This window comes from Carettochelys insculpta, chromosome 8 (genome assembly GCF_033958435.1).
Source record: "Carettochelys insculpta isolate YL-2023 chromosome 8, ASM3395843v1, whole genome shotgun sequence".
Lineage (NCBI taxonomy): Eukaryota > Metazoa > Chordata > Testudines > Carettochelyidae > Carettochelys > Carettochelys insculpta.
Genome location: NC_134144.1, coordinates 11,027,955 through 11,051,479, shown reverse-complemented (window position 1 = coordinate 11,051,479; position 23,525 = coordinate 11,027,955). Strand labels below are relative to the sequence as shown.

Sequence of the window (23,525 nt, the reverse complement as noted above, 5' to 3'; positions counted from 1 at the left end):
GGATGTGGACATTTTATTAATTTAATATTTTCAACCAAGGATTTTTTTTTCTTCCTTTCTGACTCATATTGGGATGTCTTTTAGTTTTCTAATATTTGAAAGCTATTGTAAAACAAAAGAGAAAAATATATTAGGTGCTTGAGCTTTACATTTAGTAATTTATTCACTTCTCAAATGCAAATACAGTGAATCATAGTTAAAAGAGAATTTTTCCCCCATTTGTTTTTAGGTTTATTTTACTGGAGTAACCTTGCTGAGACTAAAGCATCCTTTCTAGCAGTCAAACATCTTCAAGACCTTAGCGTAAAATTTCACTAAATGAAGCTCCTTATTGTCACCGGAATGATTTTAATAAATGACATATTACTTAATATAAAGACGCAGGACAGACTAATGCTCTACACTGGTTCTTTATGAGAAAAGGTTAGTTTATTTTGTTAATTAGACCTTAGTTTTGTGTTTCTCATTGGAATTAATTGAGCGGATTTCTAAAAGTAGCATTAAGTTCTAGTGCAGAAAGGAAAGAAAGCAAAAAGAATGGCCCTTATTATAACAACCATCTAAACTGAAAATTAGGTAACAGCAAATCTCAAATTTAGAGACAGTTAATAGGATTCAATTTCTACATTCAAGATTCTGAATTTTCTATCCAAAACCTGCTGAAACCTTGTCTTATCAGCTGCAGCATTAGTTGCCGTTCTCATAGTTAAATCAATACACATGTTCTTGATATTTGGCAGACAGAAATTTAATTTTGCAGCTGTGTGATCCCTGTGCAAACTAAAAGCTTTTTACAGAAACAAAAACATTCAGAGAGCGAAACATTTTGAGAGAATACGAGCAAGCGAAAAGCTATTCCTGTTCTATCTGCATTTATTTCATTTTATTTAATTATGGAAAATCTGTAGGTTACTGGAAATCAATATGAAAACCAGAATTGCCACATGAGTCACAATCTGATAACAGCCAGCTATTGTTTGGAATGAGAAATGGATGTTTGGGGTGTTCAAAAGCAAAATATTAAGAATTTTAACCATACAGGACATTTTAAAACCACCACACAGAAATAGCTAATAAACCCATGTGCTTTTGTGCTTGTGCTGAGACTAGGAATATTGTTGTTATATTTATTATTTTATTAAAAATAAAAGCCTGAAGGTGGTCATACTGATTCACAGACAAAATCTTGGGAATTGATTGTATCACGATTCAATGTGGGTAAGTGTAAGGTAATGCATGTTGGAAAAAATAACCCAAATTACACGTACTACATGATGGGGTCAAATTTAGCTACGACAGATCAGGAAAGGGATCTTGGAGTTATAGTGGATAGTTCTCTGAAGACATCCACGCAGTGTGCAGCGGCAGTTAGTAAGGCAAATAGGATGTTAGGAATTATTAAAAAAGGGATCGATAATAAGACAAAAGATATCATACTTCCCCTATATAAAACTATGGTACGCCCACATCTTGAGTACTGTGTGCAGATGTGGTCTCCTCACCTCAAAAAAAATATATTGGCATTAGAAAAGGTTCAGAAAAGGGCAACTAAGATGATTAGGGGCTTGGAACGGGTCCCATATGGGGAGAGGCTAGAGAGACTGGGACTTTTCAGTTTGGAAAAGAGGCGATTGAGGGGTGATATGATAGAGGTATATAAAATCATGAATGGTGTGGAGAAAGTGAATATAGAAAAATTATTTACCTTTTCCCATAATACAAGAACTAGGGGACACCAAATGAAATTGATGGGTAGTAGGTTCAAAACTAATAAAAGGAAATTTTTCTTCACACAGCGCACAGTCAACCTGTGGAACTCCTTGCCCGAGGAGGCTGTGAAGGCCAGGACTCTATTAGGGTTTAAAAAAGAGCTTGATAAATTTTTGCAGGTTAGGTCCATAAATGGCTATTAGCCAGGGATAAAGTATGGTGCCCTAGCCTTCAGAACAAGGGCAGGAGATGGATGGCAGGAGATAAATCACTTGATCATTGTCTTCTGTTCTCCGTCTCTGGGGCACCTGGCATTGGCCACCGTCGGCAGATGGGATGCTGGGCTGGATGGACCTTTGGTCTGACCCAGTATGGCCATTCTTACGTTCTTAACTTTGGGAAGATCTTACCTGTTTGAGACTTCTGTGCTTTGTGTATTGCTATTTATTAAGGGTTAATCCAACATGGCATAACTATTCATTGAATATTCCTGACTTTGCAGCACAGCTAGGTCCTGTGGTTTAGACCAAATAAAGTGTTGGATGGGGTCCCAGTTTTAATAGCCCCAATTTATTATAACCATTGAACCCTGATCAGATCACACATTGGATTAGATCCCAGTTTTTTAAATGTCCCAATTTATGGCTGCCTTGGAACCCTGATAAGAATGCATATTTGATTAAGGTTCAGTTTTCAAAAAATTCCAGTTAATTACTTGTAGATTCTTATTAGATCATAGCAGCGTGGCACGGTATGTAGGAGTTATGAAAAAAAATACTGGATGATGTTGCATGGGTCAAGGTCACAGCTTCGTTTTGTGCTGACAGTCTAAAGTTTATATCAGATTTCTGTTTATTACTCTGGCGGCACTTGCAGTGGACAGGAGGACAGATGAATTCTATCCCATTGATTCTAGATGAGTCTCCTTTTAGATCTGCTGTTGCTATACATACCAGAATGTGTAATAGAAGCCAACCGTTGAGCAGGGAGAGGCTGATACTTGGCTGTGACTGACTGATGTCAGCAATCCTCTCCCACCTTTCCTAGGTCGTGACATTGCATTTAAACCCAGCAGCAGGGTTTTGAGCTTCCAGTTCCAATTTATGTCACTAAAACAGAATTTGCTCTGACAGATTCAGCAAGCTACACGCTGATCAGCCACAAAGAAGGACTCTGCCAGCGCAGTGCTGAGCTGGGTCTTGAACCCAGCATGTTCTGGTTCAAAGCTGAGTTTTGTACTGGCAGTGAGAGCGAGACTGCCGCACAATATGGATTATTTAACAGGTGATCCTTTTGTCCGGTCGCCAGGCTTCTTTCCCAGGTGCTGCCACCCACTGAGCACATCCCAGTATGACTCGGTGGTTCCCAACTCTTCACTAGTGCAGACCCCTAATCACCCCCTGAACCATTTGCAGACCACCATCAAAGCCAATTGTAGCTGCTGTGTACACTTCATTAACTGAAGAAGGAAATCACATCCTCAATTTTCAGACAGCAATTAAAACGGTTGGAAGATAATTTAAATTAATAATTGATTTAACTTTGCATATTATTTAAAACTCATTTTCTATTATCATATTTATTTCTTTTATATTTTTCTTGGACTCCATTTAATATCCTCACAGACCCCACGTTGGGAACCACCACAATAAGTCATCGCCTCACTGTCTACATAGCCCAAGAGTTCACTTCTGTGGCATAGACTTACTCATTTGCACATCATAGAGATAATAACTTTACTGTGATCTGGATACTCTTTTTGAAAGACTATGCTATCTTGCCATCTGAAGAGTCAGAACATTTTGTTGGTAATGGCCTGGCTCTCTGTTGAGTCATATGCCAAGCGGTGCCGCTTTTATTTTTTTAACATATACCTTTAAAATGATGCCATCTTGATTGCATTGTTAACTTCATGGGGGCCAAAGGCATATCTAACAGGAAACGTGGAGTTAAAATAGAACTTGAAAAAGTAACATTTAGCAAGGGCTATTCAATTGTTCTGTTACTGCTGCTGGAAAACACTTGCAGAAAGAAGGAGATGGGGACAGATTCTCGGCTAAGGATAATTCTCTTTGGTACTGCTCAAGCAATGCAAAAGACACTTGAAGATGTCTTGATGTAGGGGAGCTTCCCATGCCGTAAAGTTGGATCTACTCATTCTGTTCCACACAGGGGAGTTTCAAAGACGGGGTTCAAGCATGTCACTAAATTAGCAATCCTGGGCTCACAGTATGTGGAAACTGGTTCATCTACTTTAAGCTAGAAGAATTTGATGGCTGTTCATAATTACCACTGGAGCTAGTGCAACTTCTTGCCCATTCCAGGATCAGAGGAATCAGAAAAATGGCTTTGAAAGACCACCCTTGCCTTCGCTATCAGTTTATAGAAATCAGTGTGACCATCAGTGTTTTGTGTCAGCATGTACTAGGAGCAGTAACATAACTCCAGACGTCCTTTCCTTTCCACTCTCTGCCAGAGTCTATGGCACATGTTTGCAGACACCAGCAGTTAGCAGGGGAATTTTTCATAGAATCATAGGACTGGAAGGGACCTCAAGCTTACCTAGTCCAGTCCCCTGCACTTATGGCGGGATAAAGCACCCTCTAGACTGTTCCTGACAGGTATTTGTCTAACCTGCTCTTAAAAATCTCCAGTGATGGGATTCCACAGCCTCCCTGGGCAATTTAGCCCAGTGTTTACAAGGACAGGATTTTTTCTTCATGTCCAACCTAAACAGCCCTTGCTGCAATTTTATACCCATTGTTTCTTGTCCTACCCACAGAGGTTACGAAGAACAGATTTTCTCCCTGCCCCTTGTAACAACCATTTGTGTTTGAAACCCTGTTATCATGTCCACTCTGTCTTCTCTAGGCTAAACAAATCCAGTTTTATCAATCTGCCCTTATGGTCTCCAGACAGTTCATTTTTGTTGATTTTCTCTGGACTTTTTCCAGTGTGTCCACATCATTCCTGAAATGTGACACCCCAAATGGACACCGTACTCCAGCTGGAGCCTAATTAACACAAAATGTAGCAGAAGTATTACTTCTCATGTCCTGCTTACAGCATTGCTAACACATCCTAGAATAATGTTCGGGTTTTTTTTCCTCCCTTTCTTCAGTTGTCTTTCCTGGGCACTCATTTCACATTTAGTATGTGTCCAGCTGATTGTGCCTTCCTAACTGAAGCAATTTGCATTTATCCTTATGGAATTTCATCCTGTTCACATCAGACCATTTCTCCTGTTTGTCCAAATCATTTTGAATTTTTATTCTGTCCTCTCAAGCACTTGAACGCCCTCCCAGCTTGGTATCATCTGCAAACATATGTGTACCCATTATGCCCTTATCTAAATCATTGATGAACAACAAAACTGGACTCAGAACTGATGTAGTGTTTGGACAAGAGTTTTTCCAAAAATACCTAGTGCTACAGAAATGGGGTTTGTAATTTAGTTGTTCATGAAGCAGTGTTGTGGCGTGAAGTGTCAGATGCTGTCTTTTGAATTCAGTATAAAATCAAAATCTTCACATCCTGGGATCAGAACAGATCATGGTTTTTTTTTCCTGTTTCGGAGCAGTACTCCCTAGAGTTGGGTGAATAGTGCGTGAGTATGTTACGATTTCCTCCCACATTCAATCCTACTTCAGCTTATCTGGTTGTTTGTTTATGAAATGTTTACTTTCTGAAGAGATCATACGTATTTAAAACCTGAGATAGGTAGGATAGCTGCGATTGGTTTGTTTCTTTTCCTTGATTGGTTAAGTTGCAAAGAGACCAGGGAGAATATCTGCATCTGCCTGGTTCTTGCCTTTTGCAGTTCTCTTTCTCTGACTGTTTGCTCTAGTAAAAGCCGATCATTTTTAAATTGGCAGAAACAAAAACACAAGGTAGAAAAGTATGATCAAAACAAAACCTCTGAAAAAAATTGAAATTATGTTAATGGAAAATCTTATATAGCCTTCACCCTGCTGTTCAAAAAGTGGCAAGTGTTGTAGTATGTTTTGCTTATGCAAATTTCTTTGGTAATTTCAATTAGATGGAGTTGCTAAACACTGTTAAATAACCATGTTTCACCCCAGAGGCCGGGGACAGATAGATTCTTGTATGGGGTTGCAGCTAGTAGATTTTGTTGGGCTCCTAGAACCTTGGGTGGAAACAAAAATGAAGGGTTCAGTGTGTGGAAGGGGTGCCTGGGAGTGGGGTGGGGGTTTAGGGGGAAGCAGGGTGTAGAAATGGCACAGGGGGGTAAGGGAGTAAGGTGGGAGAGGGCAGGGTCTGGGCAGGAGGCGGGGGTGCAGGAGCGGGACAAGAATGGGGGCTGGGTAGAGGAGGTAGGATGCAATAGCGAGGCGAGGGTATGGCTGGATCTGGGTGGGAAGTGGGGTACAGGAGGAGGCAGGGGATTGGGGTACTTTCCTGGGGCTGCTCTGAGGAGGAAACAGGTGGTTCTTCAAAGCCCTGTACTTGCAGGCACCTCCCCTGCCACTTCCACTGGCTGCAATTCCTGGCCGCTGGGAGTGGCAGGAGTGAGGCCTGCAGGCGAGTGCAGGGACAGAGTTTCCCTGCAGCAGCTTCTGCGGGGGCAGGGGAAAGGTCAACACTCAGAACTGCTTCCCCTCCATCCCCCTGCCAGACAGGGCCGCAGCAAAGAGAGGCTTTGTGGACTGCATCTCAGGAACCCGGGCTAAGGACCCTTTCATAATCCGGCTCGGCTAGGCTATATCTAGATTGCCAAGAACTGTCAGCAAAAGATACACAAATTGCACAACCCATTTATGTATCTTTTGCCAACAGATCGGTTGGGAGAGGCTTTTCCAACATTTGGCCCATCCACAGGGGGCCAAATATCGGGAAAAACCCTCTCTGCCAAGATGTCCCTTCTTCCTCTTGGAACAAGGCATACAGGGGTGTCGACAGAATGCTCCCAACTGGCAGATCTCTGCCTCCAGCTGTGCAGTCTGGGCACACGCTCTGTCAACAAAACTTCTATCAACAGTCTAGATGTAACCTCAGAGGCATTTGTGCCTCAGTAGTGAAGAACGTAACCTTATTAACCTGGCAGGGATATTGATGTTTACTAGATTCATATTTGACCCTACGTAGCTCAGCTTTGGTGGGAGTGTGAGCGAAGGACAAAGAGTTATGAGGGAGGTGCAAGGACTATGACTCTGCATTAAGGTGAGCATTGCACATCTCGTTACCATTGCGTGCAGTTATGCAAACTAGGTGCAGTATGCTCTGCATGTTTAGATGAGTGGAGCTCTACACTTGTGTTTTTCACTATACAAAGTGCAAGGCAATTAAAAGAAGCCCTTGTAGTCAAGCTGGTTTCTTTCCTTTTCATGTACATATCCCATAGAGCTGGAAGGGACCTTGGGAGGATATCTCGTCCCATCCCCTGCCCTCTTGGCAGGACCAAGCACTGTTCCTGACATCTATTTGCCCCAAATCCCTAAATGGCCTTCTCAAGGATTGAGCTCACAACCCTGTGTTTAGAAGGCTAATGCTCAAACCACTGAGCTATCCCTCCCCATCATGCTTAGCATCTACTAATAAGAATATTTCAGCCTCTCTTACATTGGTCCAGCCAAGGTGCCCTGGTGATAACTCAGTTACCCATTGAATAGTAACAGAGAGGAAGCCGTGCTAGTCTATACACTATCAAAACAAAAAGCAGTCAAGTAGCATTTTAAAGACTAGCAAAATAATTTATTCGGTGAGCTTTCGTGGGACAGACCCACTTCTTCAGACCATATCCAGACCAGAACAGACTCAATATTTAAGACACAGAGAACCAAAAACAGTAAGCAAGGAGGACAAATCAGAAAAAGATAATCAAGTGAGCAAATCAGAGAGTGGAGGGTTGCGGGGGAAGATCAAGAATTAGATTGAGTCAAGTATGCAGACGAGCCCCTATAGTGACTCAGAAAGTTCCCATCACGATTTAAACCATGTGTTAATGTGCCGAATTTGAATATAAAAGCCAGCTCAGATGTTTCTCTTTCCAAAACGGTGTGATAATTCCTTTTCAGTAACACACATACCTTGAGGTCATTGACAGAATGCCCCATTCCATTAAAATGTTGACTAACTGGTTTGTGGATCTGGAGTGTTTTGATGTCTGTTTTGTGCCCATTGACCCTTTGTCTAAGGGAGTTAGAAATCTGTCCAATATGCAAAGCATCTGGGCATTGTTGGCACACCTAGTAAATTATTTTGCTAGTCTTTAAAGTGCTACTTGACTGCTTTTTGTTTTGTCAGTTACCCATTGTTTTGGAGGTTGAAAACTAAAGCCCCAAATTAGGAGACGTACTTAACTTTCCATTTTAAAATATTGTCCTTGACCAGAGAAGAAAAGATTAACAAAACACAAATCATACTTTTAAATGTAACACATTCAAGTTATGCTTGAGGTTTGTTAATACTTTATAAAAAGTTCATGCATGTGAACAAGAATAAAATGTTTCAATATTGGGCCAGATGCTGCCCCCAAATAGGCCCATGAAATACTCAATTCACTTTAATGAGTATTGCATATGAGGGTCTGAAGGGAAAAGTAATTTGGTCCACTTGTATGTAGATGAAGAAAAATGGGATGTCTTAACTACAGAAATATATTTTGCTACTAGCTAGAGAAAAGAATTGAAATATTAGACCCAAATGAAATCCAAATGACCTCCTGGGGCAACAGGGTACTTTCTCCTAGACAACGCTTTTCTCAATCTATGTCTGAATTAGGGAAATGAGAGACAAAAGCAGAAATGTTATGTAAAATCAAGGTTGAGATATTAAGACTGCAAATCAGATGTAAATTGAGTAATCATTGCAGTTTGGAGATCTCAGGCAGCATCACATGAGTGAAGAAATGCAATGGGCATTTATTCTGCTACACACAAGGAAAGGCAAAATGAGTGGAAGGATATTTATTCCACTAATTAACCTGGTTAAAAGACTCACAGGATTGGGCCTTTGTTGTGAAATTCTATCTGCATCTCTTGCAGCTTTTCATAGCCACTCCCTTTTTGCTATATTAATAGCAAATCACATACTAATTACTTTAAATGGTCTTTGCCTCCTGCCCATCTATTGCTATGGTATGTGTCACCACAGCTAGCTATTGTTCCTTCTCTGAGTCTGCATTTGGGTATTTCCTTCTCTGATGTTTGCTCAAATTACTCCTTAAAGCACACATTGTCTGCAAAGCCTGTCAGTTTGAACCCTTTGTATTAAAACATAGTGATGTACTCGATTTAAAAAAAAAATCAAACAGCCCCTCCGTGAAATCCATTGTTTGGATTTATTTTCTGTTTGACTTTGTCAACTTGGAGCAAGGATTGTGGTGTTGCGTGCGCTCTGCGCGGCATTATGCCTCCAATCTGTGCTTGACATAATAAAACAGATTGTTGTACTATTTCTTGTGCATTTATAGCAGGAAGTTTATTCATGCTAGCTAGAAGAAAATAGCGCATTGTCTGCCTATCGGGATCCCTTGAGCAATTTCAGAGCTGTCAGTAGGAGCCTTTGAGCTGCGTCTACATAGTCACAACTGTAACGGCAGCCGTTTTGCAGTAGCTTGCGTTTTTTGTTCATGTTTTCATTACAGATGGCACCTGGAAACATTTGGTTTCCACGCTGCATATCTCACCTCTGATACGTAACAGAGAAGAACTTGAGGGCTGGGGTCCTCTGTTCCTTTCTCACTAAGAAAAGATGTAGTTCGGGAATGGCCAACCCACTACTCTTTGAGCCATTAAATGCAGCTCCTCTTTGGAGCCGTGTACTGTCCCCTGCTCCATGCACGTGTCCCAGTGCTTGGTGGGAGAAGCGTGTGATGGCAGCAGTGGCTCTGGTGAGTCGCCAGCATCAAGTTAGAGTGGGGTGCTTGGTTCTGGAGAAGGGGAGAGGGATTGGTTTAGAGCGGGGGCCAGGGGGTTCCTGGCTCTGGTGGGAGGGGGCAGGCATTGAATCAAGTATTGTATATTTATTTTTATTTCTCTATATGGATATCTATCTAGGTATAATATATATGTAGCTAGACAGAGAAATTAAAAATATCTAAAACGTGGCTCTTTGTAGTCTACCCATATGGCTCATTGCACTCTTCCATACGTATGCTGATTTATGTACATATGGAGATACACATATCCCATAGAACTGGAAGGGAACTTGAGAGGTTGTCGAGTCCAGTCCCCTGCCCTCTTGGCAGGACCAAGCACTGTCCCTAACTGAGTGGCCACCCCGATGTAATTACTGATTAGAAGTTCCTTAGAAAGTTCACACTGGCGGTGTGTGTACACACACACACACACACACACACACACACACACACACACACACACACACACACACGCGAAGGTGCTGGGTGTTGAATTTGTGTTAATGGGTTACAAAGGAAGGACATCTGAGGAATAAATTAGCTTGGACACCATAAATTATTGTTTGTGTGCTGAGCAGCCCCATAGTTCTTCAGATAGGGGGTAAAAGTTTCAAAAATGTGTACAATCTGTTTTTCAGAACCAACCTAGCCTAAGGCCTATTGACGTTCCAGGAGATTTGGACTCCTTCAGTGTTTAAGCCACTTTTAAAAATGGCACTTAAGTTATTTTGAAAGTTTTACCAACCCAATATCATGTGGGCTTATTTCAGGCAATGAAAAGCAAGATATATTCTGGGGTTGGAAGCTACAGAAAATGTTTAGGCAGGAACTTTGTGTTTGAGTTTGGATGACAATTAAAAGAGAGAGGGCTCACAGGAAGTCAGGAGGGCAGGACATGCTTCAGCATTTCTAAGAGGCCTGTGCTCTAGCTGCCTAGGTGAGAGGGCTGTGTTTTCACAGATGCACAGCTAACGGAAGTTGATGCAGTTGTCATGCAATGATTGAATTGGATGTTTGGTTTCAGGTGTCAGGATAGAGTGAGCAGAAATGATATGGGATACAGAAAGGAAATATCACTGGCTTCCCTCCATTCTGTGTGGTTTATTTCCCATTCCCTCATCAGGAAGTTTATATCAACTTCGTATTAGGCTAAACTGTTCAGATTGTGACCTGTGCCTCTCCTCTTTAGTTTCACTGCTGGTGTCACAGTGGTGAGTGACATGTAATCTCTTACTTCCACTTGTTTAACCAGACCCATCCTGCGCTACATGTTGGGCTCCTCTGTAACTGTAGTACTCTCGGTTTTGAGAGGAGGGTAAAAGGTGGAACTGGTATAAATTACGAGAAAAAGCAACAACAAAAAAAGTAAGAGTAAGGGAACAGGATGAAACATTACAAATGTGAAACAGGTTTGGGAGGCAAGACACAATGTTATATGAGAGAGGAAGGTAATAGGGTATAGCAGAATAAAAGATTTTTAGGCACTGAATGTTTTATAGAAAACAGTATTGTTAAGGGTTGGATCAAACTGCAGTAATATTATGCAGTCCGAATATTTAAAATTTTAGAAAATGGGATAGAAAGAACACGGGCAAGAGGAATTAAGGAAGATTTAGTAAAATAGGTAGATTCAAAACTGACATAGTCTCTGTAGTTTGTGTCACGCTTTGGTTAGAGCTTGGTTTGGAATGAAAAACAGAAAGCATAAAAGAGAGATCATTGAGCAGATTTTATAGATTCCCATGAAAGAGTGAGAAAGAAACAAGAAATATTAATACAATTCTAATAGTCCTGTTGAAAAGATGAGACATTGATCATCAAGAAATTCACATAACCTGATATTGACTGGTCAGCATATTATAGAAGGGAAGTAATTGTTCTTGAGCAGGTACAGCATATAGCAGTGAAAGTGATAGCAGGCTGCATTCATAAGGAAAATTTGAAGAAGCTAGGCTTATGCACAATAACAAAAGAAAATTTTGTTAACCTAATTCCAGCTTTTGTTGTGCAGAAGGTACAAAGTATTGATGGCAGAACAAATTACTTTCACTGTCAAACATGAAAGCAAGTGACACACGATGCCACTGTGTTGTGCTACTCTGTTGCCTTTGAGTCTGCAATCTCTAAGGGTTACAGTATGTGTTGGTTAGAGTCCATTTCAGTTCAATGCTGCAATTCCAGTGAGTTCACTTAGTTGTGTCTTCTAGACAATGTTATGTGCTGCTGCTTTTGCCATCCCTCATGAAACCGTCCCTAGAGAGAAAACATCCCATCAGTAAGGCTAGTAGAAGACCTTGATGGTGTCCCACACGCACTTGTAAAAATTCCCAGATGTGTAGTATAAAGGTATTGGACTAGCTCCTCAGCAGGCATCAATAGGCATACTCTCATTAAAGTCAATGGAGTTATGACATCTTACAAAAGCTGAGGATCTGATCTACTGGCTTCGGTTTCCTGGATATATTTGCATAGGCTCAAAGTATCTCAAGAGTTGGCCCATAGCAGAAATAATCTTGAATTGCTATAAAAGATTTAATGGGCAAAAGAGCAGAACTTCCAGATATAGGACTGAAGAATTAGTAAAATGTGTTGGGTCCAATAGCTACTAGCTTTGTGGGGTTGAGTAAACAAAGAGAGTGCTTTCATCTTTACATTTCTGAATATAGACCCCTGTGGGGCATGTAAAATATTAATCTTTCTGCAAAAGGATTTCCTGTGAAGGCAATTTGTGTATAAAAGCCAACGGAGATACAGGCCCCTTTTCTTGCTGCAATATCTGTAGCTCTATTGCAAATGGCTGTCCTTCCCTGTCGTCATAGTGCAGTAAGCACTCCTTGGCTGTGGGATCCCTGCTGCACTGACTCTGGGGAGAGGTTTTGTTGCAAGAATTGATCAGGTTATAACTTTTTCCAAAATGACTTAACATAAAATGTGGTGAGTTTGTGCTAGTGGCACTGGCATTGGCCAGCTAGTCCCTCCTGCTGTGTACTTTTTTATCTTTATTCAGGGATCCGTAGACCAGAGGATGGAGCCTTTTGCAGATTTGCATCCACTCACTGATGATTCATGCTAGGGCTGTTTGAGGTTTGATGCTACAGTGAAATACAGAAAACCCATAAATGCTTATTAGTGTTTGCTTTCATCTGTATTAACTTCAGCATAGACTTAAGATGTATATCCAGGCTTGTCTTTTCTAAAGCTGTGTCTACACGTGCACGCTACTTCGAAGTAGCGGCACTAACTTCGAAATAGCGCCCGTCACGGCTACACGCGTCGGGCACTATTTCGAAGTTAACTTCGACGTTAGGCGGCGAGACGTCGAAGTCGCTAACCTCATGAGGGGATCGGAATAGCGCCCTACTTCGACGTTCAACGTCGAAGTAGGGACCATGTAGATGATCCGCGTCCCGCAACGTCGAAATTGTGGCGTCCTCCATGGCAGCCATCAGCTGGGGGGTTGAGAGACGCTGTCTCTCCAGCCCCTGCAGGGCTCTATGGTCACCGTGGGCAGCAGCCCTTAGCCCAGGGCTTCTGGCTGCTGCTGCTGCAGCGGGGGATTCATGCTGCATGCACAGGGTCTGCAACTCGTTGTCGGCTCTGTGTATCTTGTGCTGTTTAGTGCAAGTGTGTCTGGGAGGGGCCCTTTAAGGGAGCGGCTGGCTGTTGAGTCCGCCCTGTGACCCTGTCTGCAGCTGTGCCTGGCACCCTTATTTCGATGTGTGCTACTGTGGCGTGTAGACGTTCCCTCGCAGCGCCTATTTCGATGTGGTGCTGCGCAACGTCGATGTTGAACATCGACGTTGCCAGCCCTGGAGGACGTGTAGACGTTATTCATCGAAATAGGCTACTTCGATGTCGCCACATCGAAATAGGCTACTTCGATGTAGGCTTCACGTGTAGACGTAGCCTAAATGTCCCTTCTCCACAGTATCTGTTCCAGTGCCCTGTCAGCTTTAGAAAAAGTCTTTTCCCTGACCCTACTTTATACAAACCCCATCAAATGCTGCCCAGCTGAAGGCGCCGTTAGCCAGTGAGCCAATGAATATGACAGCTGACTAGCTGAGAACAGGGATGCCTCACTGATCGAGTTTGCTATATGTCAACACTATGATACACTCTCCATGAGACACTTCAGGGAACTCCATGTGGACTGAAAGACTCACTCTGGGTCCTGGCTATCTGCTTGTCAGCCTCCACCTTCTTCACAAGGTCTCTGACCTGGCTGGGCCAGCAGTGTGAAGGAGAGACCAAGAATGCAGGTGGTGCAGTGAGTGAATAAGCAAGTAGAAAAGAAGACTGAAGGCTACAGAGAGAGCTGGATTGGGTAGAGGAGAAAAACAAGAAAAGGCCAGAAGGAAAAACAAAACATAGGTGGTATGAGAACAGAAAGCCCAAGTGTTTTAGGAAAGTAGTAGGGTCAACAGCAGAAATACGCTAAGAGTCAGTAAAATCAAATAAATAAATGTAGCCTTATCTGCAGATAAATTACAGAAAATGCAGTAAACAGGTTGGGGCTAGAGAATATGAAGAGAACAGTACGGAGGACACAGAAAACTGCTGTTCTTTCACCCACTGCAGTGTTAGGTTTTGTTTAGTTTTGTTCTGAAAGAGGGAAGATGACCTAGGAGGCTGGAGGAGTGTTAGTTACATGGCTGAGCCCTGCATACTCTTTCCTCTTTTCCATTCCTGCCTCCCATCAGCTGCCAAAACCTTGGTGTGCACACCTCGCAGACACACATCAAAACTCTCTGCGGGAAGATCCCTCCCCACCCCAGGAGGCACTTGGTTTTTCACACAGAAGTCTGGGTAGCGTATTCATCTCTAACAATGAAATCCTTGGTCTCTATTAGGGGAAGGCAGGTCTTGAAAGGTTGCACTGTACATATTAATGTACATGAGTATATTTAGAAAAGATTTGATGTGTTGCAAGAGATAAATGGGATAAAATGGCTTACCGAACTCCTTTTTTGGTGGACAATTACTTTGAACACAAATATATTTTCTGATGAAGCAAAATAAAAATCCTCTGCTACATATTCCAACTGGTTGCACATATCTAGAAAGGCTAGATCAGCTAGATGTACAGCTGTGTGTTTCAGTCGTCTTATTTCCAAAACTCCATATTCTTCCAGGGCCCCCTCATCTTCAGGCTTTTGACTGTTTGTTCTGCACGTACAATTTGTGTTTTCTGCCGCAGTGGTCACTGGTATTTAACCACATTAAATATTTTCCTACTTACTATTCTTTCTGTACGCTCACTGTATTTCTCAGAAGTAAGGAAATGCTGTTATACTTCAGCTACAGTTACAGTGGGTAAAGGTTGGCTTTTTAACAGGAACCAGTGCTGGCCCGATACATGTTTCTGCCTTGCATCTTTTCCTGCATCACCACACTTCATTTACTACTGAGTATTCTCCACACTATGGACACATTGCTGTCATTGTGTTTGTGTTTAATTATGCCATCTTAAAGAGGAGTTAACATTTAACAGAAGTTGCACATTCGTGGCACTTTATTGTATTTTTTTTACTCAGAAGTAAATGTTGAATCCTTGAAGTTTGGGTCTGAAATTCACCTGAATGTTTTACCATTCCTATTCCCCGCAGATTACACAATGGCACTGATTAGCAGAAGTGTTTTGTAATACCACTTAAGGCTTTATCACAGTGGAGCACTGCCAGTAATAGTCTTTAATTCACTTATATGTACCAATTCATCTCTGTCAGGTTTCTATTAATTTCTCCCTGTTATACTGTGTCCCTAGACCCTATATAATGAGGCACGAGGTCTTCCACTTATGGAACAAATACATATATATTTTTAAATTTCAAGCAAATTGCTTTTGCTCCTGCTTTGCAGACAACTATGCATTCTTCACATTTATTTCATATTCAGTCTATTTTTCTCAAGTTAATTTATTGAGAAGTATATCTGTAGTTCAGGAGGCCAAAGAAGCAATATTTCTCTAGGCCAATTTAGATGAAAAGTTGGAAGACTGAGTTAGCTGTTTAAGCCTGTGCTGTGTTTTAACACAAACCTTTAGTAGAAATGTATTAGATCCGTGTATAATTACAACTGTGTGTTTATGCACCTACACAAATGCCACCTATAGGGAATGCTTGTGAGAAATTGCACCCTAGTCTTCAATAATCTGTTATCAGAGTGCAGAGCCAGAGGACTAGAACCTAGAGGTTTTTGGCTGCTTTGGAGTTCTACTGTTCTGAAATAGGTACATCATTTACATTTATAACAGCCGAGAGATGTGTTTAGAATTTTGTTTGATGGTTTTCTGTCACTCCAGGAGTAAATTCAAATGCCTTGTTTTCTGTCTTTTTAATAATTAGGATTGGTGCAAAGCATCAGGAGTTACGGCAGAAACAGGCAAGAGGGCTTGCTGATTACGCCGGTAGCCCTACAAGCCCCCCACCTGATATTGATGACGATGAGATGGACCCAAATTATGCCAGAGTGAATCATTTCCGCGAGGTGTACCCAGCAGCAAATGTTTACAGGCCATCATCTCCCCCGGTAGCTGAAACCTTTGGATACACACATGATATCCCTGCAATTCCAGGAGAAAGGGAGCACTTGGAAGGACTTTATGCAAAGATAAGCAAGCAGCACCACCCACAGAATCCTGCTGACAGGTAATGCTTTCCAATGGTTACAGATTGCCAGATTTTTCACTTTCACCTGTACTTGCGTTTCCTAGAAAGAAAACAATGGTTTTATCTTGGATTTACATTGGTTTAATGAAGAATCACCTTTGCCCCAACAGTGCCACTGAAGAGTCCCCATAAAGCAGCAGCCAAATAGAAATTATTACCAAAAAGTCCACATTTCTCACCACAACATAGGAACTGCCTCCAATACAATTTCTGTACTGCTGAGAGAGGATTTTTTTCCCTCTTTTACACAGGAAAAGTTCTATACTTCAACAAAATTCTGTTTTTAGATCCCTTTTGGTCTTGATGATCACCCAGTGCCCATTCATAATGCATTTTTTGTGTGTGATAGTGTGATATATTGCACATGTTTACGCTTTACATTTCCCCAGCTGTGCGCTATTACACACTTTCAATTAGGTTGGGAAGAGAACTGGGAATCATGGCATTTTATGCAGACTGTAAAATGTAGCTTCACAAGACTGATTACCTTTCACAGCCTTTCCAATAACCAAGTGAGAAAGAAGGAGCAATTTTTAATCCTTACTGTCAAGTTTGCGGGTTGATAGCATTAAAAAAAGATGAAGTTTTTCTTTGAATTAAAAAGAAAACCCTCTGACTCTGTGATGCAGCCGCAATTGTGAGGTTTCTAAAGCTGGTGTCTAAAGTTAGGGCAGTATAAGAAATATATGATTTCTGCAGGTGATAAGTGTACACGGGATGTGCACGGAAGATGGGTGAATGGACATGAAAGGAATTGGGAATATGGGGTGAGGGAGCAGTTTAAATGTTAATGTATGAATCTCGCACTGTGGCTTATAGTGTGGTTCCCCACTGCCTCATTCTACGCTGGATAAGTTTGAGGGGCTTTGCGAGCATAGATCTGGGAGAGTTTTGAGTTTATAGGTACAATGCTTTGGATATGTCTTGGGTCATTGAGACAGAGCTCATCGGAAGTTAGTGACATGAACAGAAATTTAAGGGTTTTTTTTTTTTTTCAAGAATATGCCAAATCCTGTTTCTCATTCATCTGTACATGGTATTGGAGAAAGCTCTCACTCAGGAAGTCAAGAAGAAGAAAACTGTCTCTTCTGTGCATGGAGGCTAACTGGCATCTCCCCTCTATGCCATCAACCCTCTATGCACAGTTGCAAGTTATGTCAAATGCAGAGGAGTCAAAATCCAGATCCAAATTTGAAATTTCTCACGTACAAACATGCTTAGATTCAACCTGTTATTAGGTACAGAATGAGCTGCACCAGACCTAATTAGGGCTGGAGCTCTGTTACAGAGATCCATTTTAACTGGATCATTTTATAAAATTTCCATTAGAACTGAAGTTGTGGTATATATTGCTTTTTTAAAAAAAATTAAAGTGAAATGCAATGTACGTCTTTCCCATGAACATCTTATTTCCAGTTAAGGTTTGGGTTGCGCGGAGTGCTTCTTGCCAGTAAATGTAGTCTTTGTTTACTGCAAAGTTAAGATAGAGCAGTAAACTGATCAAACACCACAACCAGACTTGGGTTTTGGAGCTGGGGTGTTAGACATTATCTCTAATGCCAAGCCACACAAACATAATTTACTGGAAAACTAAAACCAAGACTTTAACAGGAAAAAGTATATAAAAACTGAGAAAGGTGGAAGACATGAGGCAGAGGTATCCGTGGAGCTGGTCTGTCTGGTTGGTCCATTATCAATTGGCTAGCAGGAAAGTCTTAGCTGAATAGTGAGGCTTGTACAGTCTGTTTGACCACATTAGAAAAATTGGAATTGAGAGGGTGGATTCCTGTTAGATTTAGTATTGGCAAAGCCAGCCTAATCTTTCCTTTCCCTCAGAGACAAAGGGTAGTTTGTATTCACCATCAGAGTTTTGCCAAACCTCAATAAACTGATACAAATTCATAGAATGGCTTGTGATGTCTAAGCCAGCAGTTTTTGAAAATACTAATAACTGCGGGCAAGGAAATCCTGCCAGTGTGGGCTACTGAGAGGAGATGGAAGTGTGGAAAGAAAAACTACATTAATTGCCAAGCAAATCTGTCTTAGGTCAGGTGTGAATACAACCTGATTCAGAACAATGGGGAAATGGTTAATGGATGCTTATAACCAAACAAAAGTTATTTTATTTCTATGAGAGTGAGCATTTATCAGCAGGTTGGTTGTGGAATAATTCGTGTTTTTCTGCATTTCCCTCTATCTCTGCCTTGTGATTTCTTCCTGTTAATTTTTCTTCACAATGCTGTTTTTTCCCCCTCTCACCTCTGATGCACAGATAGTGATATAGTGTGTGGGGGCTTGATTAGTGACTAAAATAAATGAGTTAAAAATCTTTTTTGGTTTCAGCAAACAGAGCATAGATGATCTCATTTTAGTCTGGGAATTCCAGTTATGTGTCATTGCCAGAGAGAATTAAAACTCATCAGTTGAATCAAGCAATCAGACATTTTTTTAAAAAGAAGTATGATCATTTTTATGACTTATAAAATTATGAGGCCACTTATCTGGCCACAGAAATTCTCTCATAAGTGCTACTAATAGGTGATATATAATTAACTGCTTTTCCCTTCCCTCTACAAAAAAAAACCCATAAAAGATCTCAATATATTCTTTTCTATAGTGTCCCACTCATGGGTTGCCTCACAAAAATCCTAGGAGCCATCTGCAGTTCAAAAATGCAGGCAGTACTGCTCCGTATATGTGCTGAGATGATTACTCAGGTGATTGTGAAATACCTGGTTATCCTCTGCTACGTGAATGCATACGTCAAGGGGGCAGCTTTCTATTGTACTTACTGAGAGGTTAACAATTGGGTCATGGCCAAATTCCAACATCATAGCTATATACCTTCTACCTAAAACTTCAGCTGTAATTTCAGTTCTGTATTGTTTTCTTTCTGTCTTAAACTATTATGTAACATTCCTGTGCACTGTTAAACAGTTGGGGCATTTCTTCTCAGCGTTGACTGCATTGCAGTGAAAGTGAAGTAGTCCTATGTATATTTTGCCAAGATCTTTGGGATGAGAGGTACTATAGAAATTTAAGTGGTTCTTCATGAACACAGCAAAAGCATTAAATATGTTACTGGAAAATTTGGATTCAGATATAGTACAACAGTTACGTTACCTAAGAACAATGCTTCTCTCTTTAAACCTTAATTTACAATTTAGCCAAACCAGTGATCTACACTAAAAGAATTGCCAGGATATTGCCAGGGTGCTTGTCTCCAATATATAGAGCGAGCTAGTCTCGCTAACCCTTGAAGGGACACAGATACAGCCTTGCAATTAGAAAAAGATAGACCAGCGGAAAGTCTTTGAAAACATAAATATTCAAAAAAGAGATAAGTTGTTACAGGAAAATCAGTAAAGGAGGAGAGAATGCATGGAACAGAGGAAAACACAATAGTTACATTTGGTAAATTGGCACAGCAAAATAAAGACCCAGGCTGTTTTGCATATAAGCCATATGTAGAATATATAGCAGTTACAATATAATAATTCTAATTTTTACAATGCAAATTCTCTCTCCCTGCAATTTTTGATACAAATGAATAGTCCATTAACCAGACATTTCCAAATACAGAGTAGTTCATCTCCTTCCTGCATCTGGAGAAAGCCTTTTTATCAACTCTCCGTGACATACCTTGGGCTGTTTAAACACATTTTAGTCACAGTCTGTAAAGCATAATATCCATGAGTATCCATAATTCCATGTACAATATTATCACGTTTCTCACAATGATATTGTTGAGCAGAGTGGGGTAACTCACAAGGCGTATTTTGTACAATACCATTGAAGTAGTGTATAGGGTGTGAATAGAAGGGTACCTGGGATCACACTTGCCCACTGATTCACAGTTAGACTTAGGCTTTCAGGACCAAGTCTCACAAGCATTTTAGAAAATTTTGCCCGTAGTACCTTTAGAAGTACATCATATGTTCCTCTCCTCCAAACCCAAGTTTGATGTGTGAGGTACTTTAGCTATGAAGAAAAGGAAGAAACTTCCTTTGCCTCAGATGCATGTCTGCATAGGAGCCATTTAGCAGGTGCTCAGCAGCCACCAACAGCCAAGTTCCCCCATCTGCCCTCTCACCCAACAGTGACCCTACTGATCTATTCCTCCACCTCCCTCCCAACACCTCCCATTCCTGTGAAACAACTGTTTTGCTGCTTTCAAAGGCTCCTGGAGGGAGTGGGAAGCACAAGAATGCAGTGCACTCAGGGGAGGGGGCAGAAAGAGATGGGGCGGGATCAGAGGGTTGGATGAGGGAGCCAGGAAGGGGCAGAGTTGGGCAGTCAAGCACCCTCTGGCTAGAGCAGAAGACCGTATCAGTGGCCTTCACCACAGTGAAACAAAATGTTTCTGCTCATAGACCAAGTTCCCAACACCTAGGCTATGTCTACACTACAGTGATCTGTCGTCAGAAGTTACTGTTGGAAGATATCTGCCAACAAAACTTCTTTCGACAGATTGCAGCCACACATGAAAGTGGATCTGCTCTGTTGATAGAACACGGCCGGACTGCCCAGCTGTTCCCGTGACAGAAGGTCCACGTGGCTTTTTTGTCAACAGTCTGTTGAGAAAGGTGTTGGGCCTCCTGGGGGGGGCGTGGGGGGGGCAAAAGGCTGTCAACAAAAGCACCAAGGTACTGTCGACAGAACTCATTTTTAGTATGGACGCTCCATGAGTTTTGTCAACAAAACTCTCTAGTTCAGATGTAGCTCTCATCTCTTCAATAATTGAGTATCCCTAACAGTCTGATTAAAAACAGCACTCACTCATCACAAGTTTGGGTCAACAGTATATATGGAAATGAAAGGAAGCTTCTTTCCTGTCAATGTCATGGAATTGCTTGTACAATGCAGGTAGAGCCGGGGTATCCAGCATGTTAGCCACTAGTCACATGTGGCTGTTTGGCTAGTTGGCTTCAACAATAAATACGTTTTCATAACAATAACATAGCCACTGTAGTGGCTACTGCTTCAAAACTGGCTGGGGCTGGAATGAAAAGTTGGTGTTGGAATGAAAAGTAAGCAGAGAACTTCCCCCAGTCTCTCTTGTCATGTGTTAGTACCAGACGAAGGTATATTTATTACACTGGGAAGAGCACAAGGAGGTCTGCTCACTTAATGTGTCCATATGGCATTCCCATCACCCTACCAGCCTGTTGAGCCTGCCAAGAGCAGAAAGCATGGGTGGTGGATTGAACCCTTGCATGGAGAGGTTTGTTCCTCATCTCTGCTGCCTGAGGCCTCATTCCTCCTGCACCAATTAGAGCTCAGCACCATTGTGACCGCTGACCCCTGCCCAGTGCCCCAAAGCCCCTCCCCACTCTGGCTGCTGGACCCAGCCCTAGGCAACCACCCCCTGTACCCACCCTGATCCTGGAGAACCAGGCAGCACAGCCCAAGCTCCTTGCCCCTTCCCAGCCCCAGACAGGTGGGTGGGTAGGTAGCATGACCCCAGAATACACCACCCAGCTCGACTCCCGGCAAGTATGGGCCCTGCACAACTGGAAGCCACTCTGGTCCCCTCACTTTCTCCAGCACAGGACAGGCAGTGCAACCAGAGGAGCTCCAGAACTGGGAGGATGGGTGGCATAGGGTGGTGCAGCCTCTGGCAGGGAAGAGCAAACAGGAGCAGGCCTGAAGGTGGAAGCTGGGCCTGTATTATCCCATAGGTGGTACAGCTGGGGGAACTCAGGAAGGACTGTGCCTGAGACGACTGTGTATTGCCTCAGTATGCAGCACTGGCTGTGCTTTTTTGGTACATATCAGAGGCAGCAGGTGTTAAAGGCAGCCTGATATGTTCCTGCCCATACTCCACCCCAGACCCTCTCCTCCTGGCTGTTCCCTTTTTGACACAGGCTGAGGCAAACAGGTTGGGGCTGTCAGTGGAGCGTGGCTGGGGCCACATCAGGCTGTTTGGGAAGGCAGAGCTGAGAGCGAGGAAGGTGGGGCAGACCAGCAGCTATAGTTACAGCCACAAGTGTTCCCTGGGCCCAGTGGGGGAGGGAGTGCAGAAAGAGAGGGATTTCAGGCAGAAGGCGGGGGCTGGAGGCTAGCCTCCCCCATGGATGCAGTCACCCACAGTCCCTGGGATGTATGTTACTGAAAGGGTTAGTGAGTCATACATCCCTTTACAGTGCTTAGTCATCTAGGCTGTATCATAACATTACAAACTTCTGCCGCAGCACAACCTACGTGTCACTGTGCCTCTGGGGGTCACAACTGAAGAGGCCAGATTCACAACAAGCTTCTTAAAAACAGGCAGCTTCACCCCTAAATTGGTGATTATTTTTCCATAAAATATACCAGAACAGTAACAAAAGTAAACATATCTGGCCAGCTCTTGTTTCACCACTCAGACGGCAGACTTAATGATGATTGGTTATTTAAAACCGATTTCATCAATCAAAGGGTTCTTCTGATCCCAAAGGACACTCCACATACCACAGTCAATATATATTTAGATTTTATTCCATAGCTATGCTGTTGCCAGTCCTTTAGTATTTAATATCAAAAGGATCATTTGTAAGAGAAAAGAAAAGAGAGTTAAAATGAGCAAAGGAATCAAATACATACAATCATTGCGAAGTTCTTAAATCAGGTTTTGTAACAGCGTTGGAATACACTGCTGGCTTTTAATGTCTCTGGTAATGTCCAACGGACTGGAAGATCCTCAGTCCATTGGTTGCTCAGCAATTTTAGTTTAAGTCCGTAACTCAGGGATCAGAGGAGGAAAGATGTAAAATGGAGATCCTTCCAGGGCATTGTATACTGTCTCCCATGTGGAGGGAAAAATGTCTTAATTTTTGAAGAAGTATGGGAACAAAATGGATTTCAGTCACCTGAGCAAGTCACATGTCCTTGCATACTTCAGCGATACAGGAGCAGCCAGTACTGATATTGTGGCTGAAGTGGTTCCATATTCGGGAAGGGTGGGGATAAGCATCTTCCATGGCTCATTGCGTTCATTGATGGGCCATCAACTTCAGTGGTTCATTAACAATATGGTAGCTAGACTAGATATAAATTGCCTTAGTGATGTCACCGCAGGAACAAACTAGGGTTGCCGGTTCTCTCAGATTGGATGACATTGCCACCCATAGTGTCCGGTCCATCCAGTTGGGAGAGCAAGTGGCCCTGAGCAAACACATCTGTAATGTTATGAGGCTAGCACTTCCCACCATGGCGGCTCTTGCTGGTTGTCTTGGGCGTTATCTCAAATCCAGCTCCCATGTGCCCTCTTCAGAAGGTGCCTTGTC

General features: G+C 42.2%; 1 protein-coding gene across 4 annotated transcripts in view; it reads left to right on the top strand.

Annotated features, from left to right (window-relative positions):
- PARD3B (par-3 family cell polarity regulator beta) overlaps nt 1–23,525 on the top strand; it is a 614,980-nt gene that overhangs the window by 476,580 nt on the left and 114,875 nt on the right. For all 4 annotated transcript variants that reach the window (XR_012646411.1, XM_075001347.1, XM_075001346.1 and 1 more), the window contains one exon: nt 15,934–16,236. Coding sequence is in view for 3 of the 4 variants with exons in the window: in XM_075001347.1 (XP_074857448.1) it covers nt 15,934–16,236 (303 nt within the window). In the remaining variant the exon portion in view is untranslated. The remainder of the gene's footprint in view (nt 1–15,933; nt 16,237–23,525) is intronic.